Raw genomic sequence first — 12804 nt, 5'->3', positions numbered from 1 at the left:
ATCGAATGCACATCTTGTTGCCACTGGAGAGAGAAAGCAAGAACAATATCGAATAGCACATGTGAATAAATTAGCGAATGCACGAGCTGCCAAGGTGGAGTTGAAGGTGATGCGCACTGACACCCCTGAACTATGCGCAGTCTTGAGGTAACCTGGAGCTCTGCATTACAGTATATCCATCGTAGCCGATGTGTCGCTTTAGGATGTTTAACCCCTCATGCCACTACCACCATGCCTTAAGTGTCTGAAATGGATTCCCTGTTAAAAGCTGAGACTTTGGCTCTTCTGAGTTGCTTTATGATACTACAAGCATTGCAGTCTGGCTTTCCTCTTTGTGTTGAAGATGAGTAAATTGTAGAGCCAGGGCTGTGCATAGTAATGACCTGTCAGTCCTTGTATGTCTTGCACTGCACTCTTCGGTGAAAATCTTGAACGAGGTGATGTCATCTTGGAAGGATTCAATGCAAGGAAGGTTCAGCGGAGCAATTAAGTTGTTCTTGATCTTGTTGTTTGTAAATGGTGTGCTGCATGATTTGTTGCAGTGACAAACAGGCATACAGCATGATGTCGTTGTCCACCGCCCACGCTGTGTTCGTGTCAATGCTGTGATTCCACACATGCACTCCTCTAGCTACTGCCGCCACGTCGGACAGGTTGCGACGTCACGCAAGCAGATTAGCCGCGCAGTTCCCTGAGTCGCGCTGTACAGCAGCAGTGGATTGAGGGGCTCAGTTCACAAACGAACAGTTTGACACAACTTGCTACAGCTGTTGTCAGGAACGTTCACATGGAAATACCTTTCTTGTTCGCCGAGTACGCACGCCAAGAGGCCCAGCCACCAAATTCTCTGTCACCGCTCTTTGCATTTGCCCAGGACACTTCCTGTTTGAACGAAAGGTGGCGAGCCATGCTTTCGAGTCACCTGCACCGGCGCCTTATCAAACACTGCGTGGAATGCTTTGCTTCCCGCGCTGTAGGTAGGTAGGTAGGCCTCAGACATTGCTGGCACATACCCACTGCGGGGGAGTACTGGCTGAGACACCGGCGGTTAATTGCTGGATGCAGGAAAATTTTGGTGGGAAAAAGAGTGGTAACAGTTTGTACGCAGGCTGACAGATTGTAAGACGCAAGGACAGGAGTCCTGTTAACTTGGAGATCGAAGACGGGACAATGGCTTAATGTGCATAATAGTATACAATTTCTGTAATGTTTCAATGTCGTACTGACTGAGAGCGGGAAAAAGAAATTAGAATGGGAGTCGCTGTGTTTCTTGAAGGAAATTTTGCACAGCAGAGCGCACACTCCTGTCGCTTCGTTCAAGCAAAGAAGCGCCAATGGAAAGAACAACCGCGGAGGACACAGGCAAACCCAGTTGATGAAATGTAATTTGCATAGGACGCTGTCTTATCAAAACCAATGCGACACGCGTCGTTGGCGTCGTCTGCACCGGCGTAAACCGTTTCAAACGCCGCGGCAATGAAACCGCAATCGCTTTGGGGTTGCGATCATCATCGGCACTCATATACCCTATCCAAACCGATCCAACCCAATCCAATCCCATGTTTGTTTACAAACACTGAAGCATGGAGGAAGGACTAATCCTTCCTCCATGCACTGTAGCGTCAAATGCGCGTGTCTGTTTCGATTGTGTGTGCTGGTGTTACGATGGGCGCTGTGGGCTTGTTTCGACGCGTTGACAGTGCTGGCTTTTCTTCTAAGTGCGAAGATAACGGAGCCAAGCTGTGCAGAAGCGAGCTTGTTTCCGACGTGCCGGAAGGAAGCGGAGACTTGCACTGCAGCCGTTCTGAAAGTACACTCTCTGTGGCTGACGAATGAGAATGTTGAAGCTTATTCTCTTGCGGTTTGTAAATGTTATCGGGGCAGAACTGACCGGAGTCAACGTAAGTGCGGTCAGTCGACGTATATTATGGATGGAATCGTGAAGGTTGTGCAATGACGCCTATTGCGATGTGTGCAAGCGGAAAATGGAATGCAACGCACTGCCAAGGTGAGTCTAGCGTACAGCTGCTAGAAAATAAGACGCTTCGTATGCGAAGCATTTTCTGTACCTGCGGAGATTTTAGTTCACAGCGAGCGAATGAACATCTTTCTCGTAAGCACCGTAGTATTGTGTGGCGGTGCGATTGGCGGAAAGCGACAAACATAAACGAACTGTTTGTATTGAAAAGACATCTGCCTCTCCGGGACCTGCCATGGTAGAAATAATATTAATAGCATACTATGGCCATGCCCACAGCGATATATAAATATTAACCTGATTTAAGGCAGTCCCTTCGTTCGATGTTATTCGTGATGGGCACTAATAATTAGCAGCCCCCTCAATCTGCTGTGTACTTTGACCCTGGCGGTATTATAATAATAATAAAAGAAAGCTATTGGCACTGCTGCAGGCCAAGATCAAATCGATTGATTCCTGGCCCACCAGGGTTACTAGGCGTGCATAGGATGCTGAATAATGATTATGAGGTGTATGAAATCATGATGGAAATAACGACAAGCTTTAACTCATTCACGCTCAACCACTGTAATCATAACTGCTTACGATACCTCCGCCACTTGGCACAAAACGAGCAATCAAAAGTGAAAACATTGACAGTGGTGGAAGCACATCATTGATGGGAACTGAAGAACATCATACCACTGTTGGAGTTTAATTCGAACGCTTGCCATAATGCCTAATTTTGGTAGTGTATGTACTATAAAATGTCGTGTAGGCTCTCGCATTAAAAGGGAAGCTGGCAGGGGATCTGTTAGTGTTCCGGACTTGGTGTGTGACTGTGTCTGCTATCCTCTGGTGAACAGTCTCAGTACCTTTTTTCCACTGTATCTGGATGTATTCCTTTGCTTGCTTATTGAGAGCATGTATCTTGTGAGTTACCCTTGTGCCCTTAGTGCCCTTGTCACTCTTTTTCAGTTGTTTTAAGGCCGTTAAGGAGTCTGTGTAAATGTGGGCTTCTGTTATAGACACCATGTTATTCATGGCCTCCATAGCATTGCACGCTGTGTGAACCTCCATGACAAGTGGTTCCGAGTGGCCCGATATGTATTTGCGATGTATGTCCGGCTCTGTGTGCGTTGGGCTAGCAGCTGCTGTTCTACCTCCTTCAGCCACCACGGTGACTGAGTGGTTATGGCGCTCGGCTGCAGAACCGAAAGACGCGGGTTCGATCCCTACCGCGGCAGTTCAATTTTGATGGAAGCGAAATTCCAGAGGCCCATGTACTGTGCGATGTTAGTGCATACTAATGAACCACAGGCAGTTGAGATTTCCGGAGCCCTTCACTATGGCGTCCCTCATAGCCTGAGTAGCTTTGGGACGTTAAAGCCATGTAAACCAAACATCCACTGGAAGTCGTCGAATTGGTGAATAACATCAAGGAGTGACCAGAAATTGTAGTGCCTATACTGTGGCGACATTTCTATTGCAACAAACTGATCTAGCTCCTCCTTCTATGACCAGCATGTCCTTATATGCTATGCGTGTTCCTGGACATACACCAACCAGAGGTCGAGTTGTTGGCTTCTCTTTGTGACAACATTACCTTGTCTTGTCTGTCGTTGTGGTCCTGTATTCCCATGGAGAGGGGGTCTGCCGTCATCACTGTTTGAACTGTCACTTGACTGTGTGCGAACACTATCGGTATAATGCCCTTTCGCTTTTGTAGCCGCTGCGGTGGCTGAGTGGTTATGGCGCTCGGCTGGGCCCGAATGACGCGGGTTCGATCCCGGCCATTGCGTTCGAATTTTGATGGAGGCGAAATTCTAGAGGCCCGTGTACTGTGAGATGTTGGTGCACGCTAAAGAACCCCAGGTGGTCGAAATTCCTGCAGCCCTTCACTATGGCGTCTCTCATAGCCTGAATTACTTTGGGACATTAAATGCCCATAAAACAAACCTTTCGCTTTAGATTTCTTGCTGTCTCTAGCTGTTCAGTTAGTTCGGCGAATATGTTTAGCTGTGCATATTTCTGGAGAATTGAGATGGGTTAGTTTTTGCAAAGGCCATGATGGCTTGCATTGCGTTCCTGTCTATTGTTTCCAACGCCACCCACTGTCCCCTTAGTCATTATATCTGAGCCTGATACACTGTTCAAGCACCGATCGTACAAAACATCTGGCAATCTCTGTTCAGGCTTTTGCTCCCCCAGGCAACATGTGTTTGAACAAGTGTACAGAAGTCGCTGTTTACATTTTATGGTGCCATTGTGTTCTTTTGCCATACTTATGAATGTCTAGCCCAAGGACTCGCAGCATGTCTGCCTCTTATAATGCTTCATTTCGAAATCTTTTAGTTGCCAATTGCTTTCTTTCATTTTTGTTAGCGGCATGAATGTAGCTTGGCTTTTGTGGCGGCTTCCAGGCCTGCTAAGCGGACGTACTCTTCCTGTGTCTTTAATGCCTCTTGTAGATGCAGGTTTTGTGCCTCAAGATGCATATTCATACCTATTGTAATTCCACAGAGCCCTATTTTTTATGACAGCTGCATCTCTACTAGTTTTATTCATTACATATTTTTCATGCTCTGTCAGATACTCAGCACCATTATTTATCCACACCCCAAGATACTTGCACTCATCCACTATTTCTAGCGTGAACCCCTGTATTCTATGCTCGCCAACCTCATCATTAAATACCATGACTGCAGATATTTCCTTACTTAATTTGAAACCAAATCTATCTCCCTCTGTACCACATATGTCTGTCAATTTCTGCAAATCTTCCTTGTTGTCAGCCATTAGCACTGTATCACCTGCGTACATTAGCCGTGGTAATGACTGTTTAATCCATTCTCCTTGCTTGAAAAAAAAAAAGATTGAAGCTTAGTTCGCTTCTCTCTAGTTTGGTTTCTAACCCTTGCAGGTACAACATGAACAACAAAGGAGACAGAGGACATCCTTGCCTAAGCCTCCTCTGTATATTTTTTCCCCATTTTATAAGCACTCTGTTACCTTTATCTATACGCATATGTCGTCAGCTAGAGCAACGACACCAGCGGCTGTTAAGCCAACTATCTTGACTTTGGTCTTTGACCTTGACTTTCGGTCAAGCGGGAAAGCGTCTGCCTGCATCGCATGGGCAGGTCATGAAGGTGGGTTCTGCATAATAAAACGCCGGTGCACTTTGATGCGGTCAGCAGAACACTGTTCCCCATTGCATACATCAGATGTAATGCTTTGAAAAGTACGGAAGTAGTCTACAAGGAAAAATAAAGAGAGCCGTTTTACTCCACGCTTGTTCTGAGGCCGAGGGCTCTAAGGCTTGAGACAGCAACAGTGTGTCATCAGTAATAAAAGTGCATTTAATCAAGCTTATGACAAATGTGTCATGTAGTAAGCCTGCAGGCTAAGCATTTAGTGTGTTTCGTTCACCACAAGCAACGCACTACTTTTTGGTCGTGGATGCAGGCAGCGCAAGCCAGAGTGCTAGCTTTGACAGCGTTGCACCTGATGTATGAAACGGATTATAGGTATGATTGATGTGACGCCTGCCATGGAGAGCGGCAGATGTGCACTCTGTCACTGTGACTAGAGAGAAAGAAAGGAGGTATTTGAGGTGTGCTGCCTTCGTGACGTCACACACCTTGACTGAGCAGAGCGGGAGCGCATCTGCTGTAATCGCATGCGCAGGGCATCAGAGTCGGTTCTGCATAAAATGCCAGTGCACATTGATGTGTTCAGCCTAATCTTAAGGGTGTTCGATGCGACGCCTGCCATGGAGACCGCTAGTAGTTCGACCACAAACGTGGCGAGGGAAATGCAGTTTTTTGCTTTCGACCAGTGTTAACCAGAGCTAAACCCTCAGCAATTTATTTACTTGAGTTTAGCATGACCATGATGCACACGGCTTTGACTAAGAGTTCTCGCATCATCGAAACCAACGTCGGCTTTACACTCGCAACCGACACAGGACGCAACATTTTGAGCTGCTATTTGAAATGCGCATCTCGCCATCTTAATCTTTGATGCTTGATCAGCGTATGCTAGCAGCTTGCCAACTAAATGAAAATGCATGTTTTAAACGTGCCGGCTGCTTCTTTTCATTGTGGAACACAATGCTAATTCACTAGAAAGGAAGCTTTGTTGTTTTGCACAAATGGGAAGCTTTGCTTAAATGGTGCACTGTAGAATGAAAGGAAGGCATAATGATTCGTTAGCTGAAGGCATCGCATACTTGTTAGCCTGATCGTTGTAACTGCTGTGCACTGATGTAGGTGTATTAGCTGTTGGTTTTTCTTTGTGTATTTTTTTTCACTGATGAACTGAGCAGAGCCGCATAAAAATGTGGTGCCCTCTATTTTCCAAGTTTTTAGGGAAAGCACTGAGATAAGCTTGCTGAAGGAGACTTCATAGGGTCGTTCTATGTTCTTGCTCAAATCTAAAGGCAGTAGATTTCATTTGATATTCAACTGGATTTATGTATAATTCACTTGCTTCAGAATGTTGTGAGTAGCCATTTGGCTTTCCAGTGATGATCCTTCTGCCTGTTAGGATCACCATGTTGTTGGACTAAAACATGGAAAAAGCCTGTTGGTCCATCTAATCTGCTGATAGCTGCCTGCCCTGAGGAATCTATGCATGGTCCAACATGATGGGCTCTGTGATGTCGTGTATGACTCATCTTATAGATGGTAGCAGCATCGTGTTGCTTTGATACAGTCCAGCTTTGTGCGCTTCAATGCAAGTAATTCTCTTTCATGTTTCGCAGAAAGGGCAGTTTTATTTCTGTTCTGGCATCTTTTGTGGAATTCACTTATGCATTTTTGCATTGTTCAAATGATTAGCATCGAAAAACCTTCAGGGAGCTTCAGCATTTACCCACAGCAGTCAACCCTTGCTGCAGCACGTGCCTGCAGTCAGTGTTAGTATCATTGCTTTTGTGGGTACAAAATAAACTTTCCGCATTTGCATGTTGATTTTTATTGTCCAGAACATATTAGTTGCTGTTAGGCAAAAAATATGAAAGTTTATAGTGCTAACATTCTTTCTAAGCTATTTGAGCAATCTCTTTGGTTGTGTCCCCACTGATTGGAAAGTGGGCAAGGTGGTTCTATTAAACATGTATGGAGACAAACCTTCGTCTACTAACTACCAAACCAGTTAATTTATTAGCATCCCCTGTAAAATCATGGAACATGAGATCTGCTCTCACCGTGCAAGTTCCTTAGAGTCAAACTTCTTTTTCAATCATTCGCATTAATTGTTTCGTACAACATTTTCATGCAAGGCACGGTTTTGTATTACATACGATCTGCATTTCATTCTTGACCAGGGTACTTGGCATACTGCACAGTCTTCGACTTCTCAAAATTCTTTGACAGAGTTTCGCAACAATTACTTGTTTTAAAATCCAGTAATCTGCACCTCGACCGTAATGTTCCTTTCTGACTATAATCTTTCCTCAATGACCGTTCTCAATTTTTGACTGCAAATCAAACTACCTCCTGTTCCTCTGCAGTAGGCTCAGGCATTTCCCAAGGTTCTGTTCTTGGGCCCTTACTTTTTCCGGTTATGTAAATGATTTGCCTACGAACGTTGCTTTTTCTGTGTGTCTTCTTCCGGTTGACTGTGTTATTTACCGCGAAATTAACATTGACTCTCACGCTTCTCGTTTTCAGATATTAACCATGCTTTTGAATGCTGTAACACATGCCACTTGGAATTTAATATTAAAATATTAGCCAGAGTTTAACTCCACTTAAAGCGATGTGTAACGTGCGAAAGCACGTTGACATAAATTGTGACGCCGCAATCAATACCATAACAACAAGATACCTCAAATCTCGTTGCTATGAACAGCTTTTCCAGGGGTGGCCTGCACCAAATTTTTGGTAATGACCGGGGTCAAATTTAAAGGCTGCCATTGTGTCGGGCATGCTCAATTATGGTTGGACATCGCTTTTGGTCCAAATCGGCCAAGGTCAAATTTTGGGGGTGGGTGTGGCTAGCGTTGTCAGGACCAAATTTGGCAATGGCCTGGGCCGAATTTGGAAGCTGCCATCGTGTCGGGCATGCCCAATTTGGTTGGTCAAATCTGCCGTGGTCTACCTTCGAGGATGGCCCAGACCGAATTTTGCAAATGACCTTGGCCAACTTTGGAGGTTGTCATGATGTTGGGTACGCTCAATGTTGATTGGACCTCCATTTTCGTCTGAATCGTCCAAGGTAGGTCAAATTTCGAGGGTCACCTGCGTCAAATTTTTGCAATAGTCCGACAGATTTGGAGGTTGCCATCATGTCGGGCACACCCATTTTTGGTTGCATATCTATTCTGGTCCAAGTGGTCAAATTTTGGTAGTGCCCCAGGTGAAATTTTGGCAATGGCCAGGGCAGAATTTGGATGGCGTCATTGTGTCGGGCGTACCCAAATATGGTTGCTCAGGTTGGCCAAGGTCAAATTTCTGGTGTGGCAAGCCAGATTTCGGAAATTGCCGAAATTTGCAGGTCACCATTGTGCTCGGCACACTCAGTTATGATTGGACATCAGTTTTAGTCCAAATTGATCAAGATAAAATTTTGGAAGTCGCTCGACTGAAATTCTTCCTGCCTGACATCACAGTTGCTTTGGCAACGAACGATGCACAAGCAAGATGAACAAGCAAAATTTTTGCTCGACTCTGATGATTGTTTTAGTGTTTGCACATTAATAAGAGTGAACACATGCGTGTTTCTCAACATGGCATTATAACAGCCACATACGAACTTAATAATACGACTCTGTTTCATTCTGTTTCACAAGAATGACTTACCCCTGCATTGCTAACTACCCCTACACATTTCAGGCCACATCGATCATCTCCACAAAGTAGGTGTTCATCTTATGCTAGACATCTTTTTTATTCATTTGACTCCAGACAGTGAAAACAAATCCAGAACTGAAAATTTCGTCTGATTTCCCACGACAGTTTCGGTTCTTGGCATATTTGTCTTGCTATTTTCGTTTTGTTTCTTTTGTCGCCTTTTTTTGTGGTAATAGATATATTTTTTTTCTCCATTGTATGTTGTCGTGCTACCTTCTGTAGTGTCTTTAGGCCCTGAGGGTGAGTAGATAAATTATAGTGGCACACCAAGTTGCTGTTTTGATAAACTTTCACCAGCACTATACTTGATCTTTAGTTTTAGGTCAGGTGCAATCTAATTATTGGGCTGTGACAGTATTGTTACTATTACATGGTGTAAAGAGCTTGTATCCAAGGTGCATAGGATTTAGCTTGCAAACAATGGTTATGTGGTGTCTATTTTCAGTTAATGTATTCTATTTTAGCTTGATTATGGTATTGCTATGAGTTGTGTCACGTTTATTGTCTTAGCAGTATTGTTTATCGCCACCAGCAGATAGCCCTATCTCACTCTTTTCTCCACACCGGGCGCGGTGTCTCGTGGCGTATGGCTGTGGAACAATACCGGATGGTAGGTGAAGATTTGCGATCGTGTGTGGCCAATTCTTCGCCATTTCGGCTTTCTCGTGAAGATGCGTGCCTGTCACCAGAAATATTCCCACTTGTGCTTAAATATACTCTTAAATAATCTATGACTGACAGACTCAGTAATTTCAGTCCTGACAGTTGCTTTAGAAGATAGCGGTTTAAACTTTTTCGTGGACAGTTCTTCCTCACCAAAAAATTTGATTTTTATGCCAGCCTGCATGCATGTCATCTATGTTGGTCTTGCTGCCTGTTGCTACGTGATGGCAAATCTCCCATGTACACATGTACGCACTGTCGAACTTTAAGAAACCCTATACCATATTTTTCTGCAGAAATAAAGACCTTCGCCTTTAAAAAAAAAAGGTAGGCTCCTCTGAAGATCCGGATCTTCACTATAATCTCTCTGGCTTGATTAACATTGAAGAGGTCCAGATGAACTAAAATTGGTTAATGCACTTTGTAGTTACTTGTTTTAAGGCCAAGGTGTCAATGGTAGGTACAAAGGGGGTTAATTTGGCTGCCTTAGGGGATATTTAACCATTCTTGGAATATTTGTCAACTGTTTCAAAGTGCATTTTTTCTACCATTCTTGAAAAACAAAGGGCGGGAAGAAGGATAGACACTAGCTACGTCAGACCAGTCACCAACGAGCGCTATAGCATGCGTTAAAGAGACGAACACTGAATTTTAAGGACCCAATTTTTTTTTCAGCACAATGGAAAGTTTGCTATCTAAAGTGCTGGAACCTGCAAAGGTTTTGTCGAGAATTGTTAAATTGGAGCCTGGACTGGTTTTTATCTATCCCGATGCTGGAATCTATGGTTAGCGAAGCACAGTGGCGATTGCAGGTCTGCAATAGTGCTGCGACAAAAACTAACACAAATCTCACCCACCAGGAAGTAATAAGATATTTTTAATAGTGTTCATTTACTTTCCACACTCAAAGCGGTTATGGCAGTGATGCACCCCTTGTCGACAAAAGTTGTAGTTGACCATGATTACCGCTTCATTCACGTAATTGAAAACACTGTATTGCCATCTAAACCTAAAGGCAGATGGTTGAAGATGCGAAGAGAGCATTGCTTTTTGTTAACGGGCACACTGGAGAGTATGTTAACCTTAATAAAGCATGAACATGCTGGAAAGAAAGAACGCTGTACAATAAAAAAAGATGCGATATTTTACTGAGATATAGTTTTTGGTTGTCTACACTTTGTCAGTTGCTGTACTAAAATATGCATTGTGTAACTGAGCCTTTCCATTGTGCATATTCTGGTTTTCTGTGTGTTATTTTGCAGGCAAATCAAGATGAGGTTTGCTTGTTGCTAGAGGAGCAACCTGTATGGATAACTGCTGCGAAACTCTGCAGATGGTATCCTCATGGTCATATCCTTTTGAACTGTGTATCTGGTGCTCTTAATTTCTAATCACTGTATCCTAAGTTGGGCAGGTCATGATCCTCGTGGGTAATTTCTGATAAGAAAACAAGGTGTCCTGATTTGGCAGTACCTATAAACGCGCTGCGGACCATTTTGGCAGTTATGTTTACGACTGTGTGTTGCATTTCAGTCCAGTTCATTGATTTCGGTTTTGGCTTTGTCGAGCTGCATGGATTGAGAGTTTTTTGCAGCCACGATCATGTGCTTTGGCACAATAAACAGGGGTTTAAAACATACAGGGCTGAGATAAGCAAATTTTTCCTATTTGTTCCTAAATTCTTCCCCTAAGTACTCAATCAGTTGAGTGTCCTTGGAGAATTTCAGTCCAGTGATTTTATTGGGTGCTGACAAAGCAGACTCTGCTATTTATACTCACATATATACATTTTCTTGGGACCCTAATCATGCACCCAATAAGGGAATAAGTTTGCTGCAGCATTCAATGCAGGCAGGAGCATACCGTTGATGAAAAGGCAAAGGCTGCGTTATCTGCTGCGCCATTTTGGGTCCACACTGCTGCCTTATGGAACTTATAGCTACTATAACAAGCTTTCAAGCATAGAAATCTTCCCTGTGACCTGCAGACCTGCTGCTTTGGTGAGCTCGCGTTCTGCGGCTTCAGATCATGGACTTCCTGCCATTCCTGAGCCCGTTCCGGGGAGTCAACAGAGGATGGTACCACCTGCTACGGCCCAGGGTGTCTCCAGCACTGTGGCCACCCATCCGGGTGGTGCCCCGAACGCCAACAACACCGCATCACCTCCACGGACGCTTGCACCTGGGAGCTTGTACGATGCAGCCAGCGACACCAGCCTCAGCACATCGAACGCCATCTCGACGTCGGCTACTGGACCCATACAACGCCACGTCCGCACCGAACCAACCGTGAGCATGAACACCGATAGCTGCCAGTAGAACGCTGGTAGTAGATGCTAGTAGCAGTGTTACCGGGTTGTTTGTATTGAAAGTCTTCATGTTTTGTGTTAGGTTTGTTAGTTTTGTGTGCTAGTGTTAGTCTGACATAAGGTGTATTAAATGTGCGTCTATGTGGGTGCACCTGTCGCCTAGTCCATTCTTTCGGTCCAAGTGTTCTTTGGGGAGATCCATGACAAAGTTAAGTGGCGAGGCTGCCCAGAGTTCATTTCCTTTTTTCTTTTTGCTTTGTCTCGGATTTTTCCGATCTCTTGACAGCAGAAAGTATGGATTTGGCAAGAACGTTAGAACTGGCGCTCAAGCTAGGGTTAAGCAAGGAAGAGGTGATGTGTCACTGTGACAAGGAGAAAAAAAGAGGCCAAAAAGGCAGAGAGAGGAAAGGGCGCAAGCACGCGAAGACGCTCGCGAGGCAGCAGAGCGAGGGGATAAAAGAGCTTGCGGGGCAGAGAGAAGAGCAGAAGAACAGGAGTGAAGAAGGATATTGCTTCGAGGTATTAGCGACAAAGCTGTTATCACTGTGAAGCGGGTGGGCAGGGTGCCGCCATATTGTCAATGCTAAGTACGCAAGCGACGCTCAGACCGCAAAACAATTAATGCGTTCAATGCACTTAAAACAAGTCTGATACAATTTTAAAATTATTGTGCAGACTGCTTGCATTAAAGTTTATGCGCTTGGTGCCACTCGAAGCAAAGCTAGCAACCTTGGGTAGTGCTCGAAGGTCCTCGAAGTCTCGATGGAGTTCCGCGCTGCTCTGTTGACTCGATAGACTATTGACTCGATGGCCATTGAAACTGCCCGTGTAGCAGTGCTCGATCGCCTTTGAATCGATAAGCTATTGGTTTGAGGGCCTTTGAAATGCCCGTGTGACAGGGGTATTATAAGCACTGCTGCTGCACATATAACCACTGTTACGCATGGCTGTTGAAGTTAATCATCTCTTGAAATCAACACTGGGATGCCAGTTTATTTTTATTGAAGCTACAGAGT

General features: G+C 44.6%; 1 protein-coding gene across 3 annotated transcripts in view; it reads left to right on the top strand.

Annotated features, from left to right (window-relative positions):
• The first annotated feature begins 1559 nt into the window (after positions 1-1559).
• The window catches only part of LOC144103894 (uncharacterized), a 29915-nt gene continuing 18670 nt past the window's right edge, over positions 1560-12804 (top strand). Inside the window, exons 1-2 of one of the 3 annotated variants that reach the window (XM_077636600.1) lie at positions 1560-2008; positions 11468-11768. In XM_077636600.1, the coding sequence (XP_077492726.1) occupies positions 1986-2008; positions 11468-11768 (324 nt within the window). In that variant the 5' untranslated portion in view covers positions 1560-1985. The remainder of the gene's footprint in view (positions 2009-11467; positions 11769-12804) is intronic. The other 2 variants (XM_077636601.1, XM_077636599.1) reach the window with 2 other exon arrangements.

Source organism: Amblyomma americanum, chromosome 9 (assembly GCF_052857255.1).
Source record: "Amblyomma americanum isolate KBUSLIRL-KWMA chromosome 9, ASM5285725v1, whole genome shotgun sequence".
Taxonomy (NCBI): domain Eukaryota; kingdom Metazoa; phylum Arthropoda; class Arachnida; order Ixodida; family Ixodidae; genus Amblyomma; species Amblyomma americanum.
Note: the sequence above shows the minus strand (reverse complement) of the source record. Positions and strands in the feature narration are given on the sequence as shown.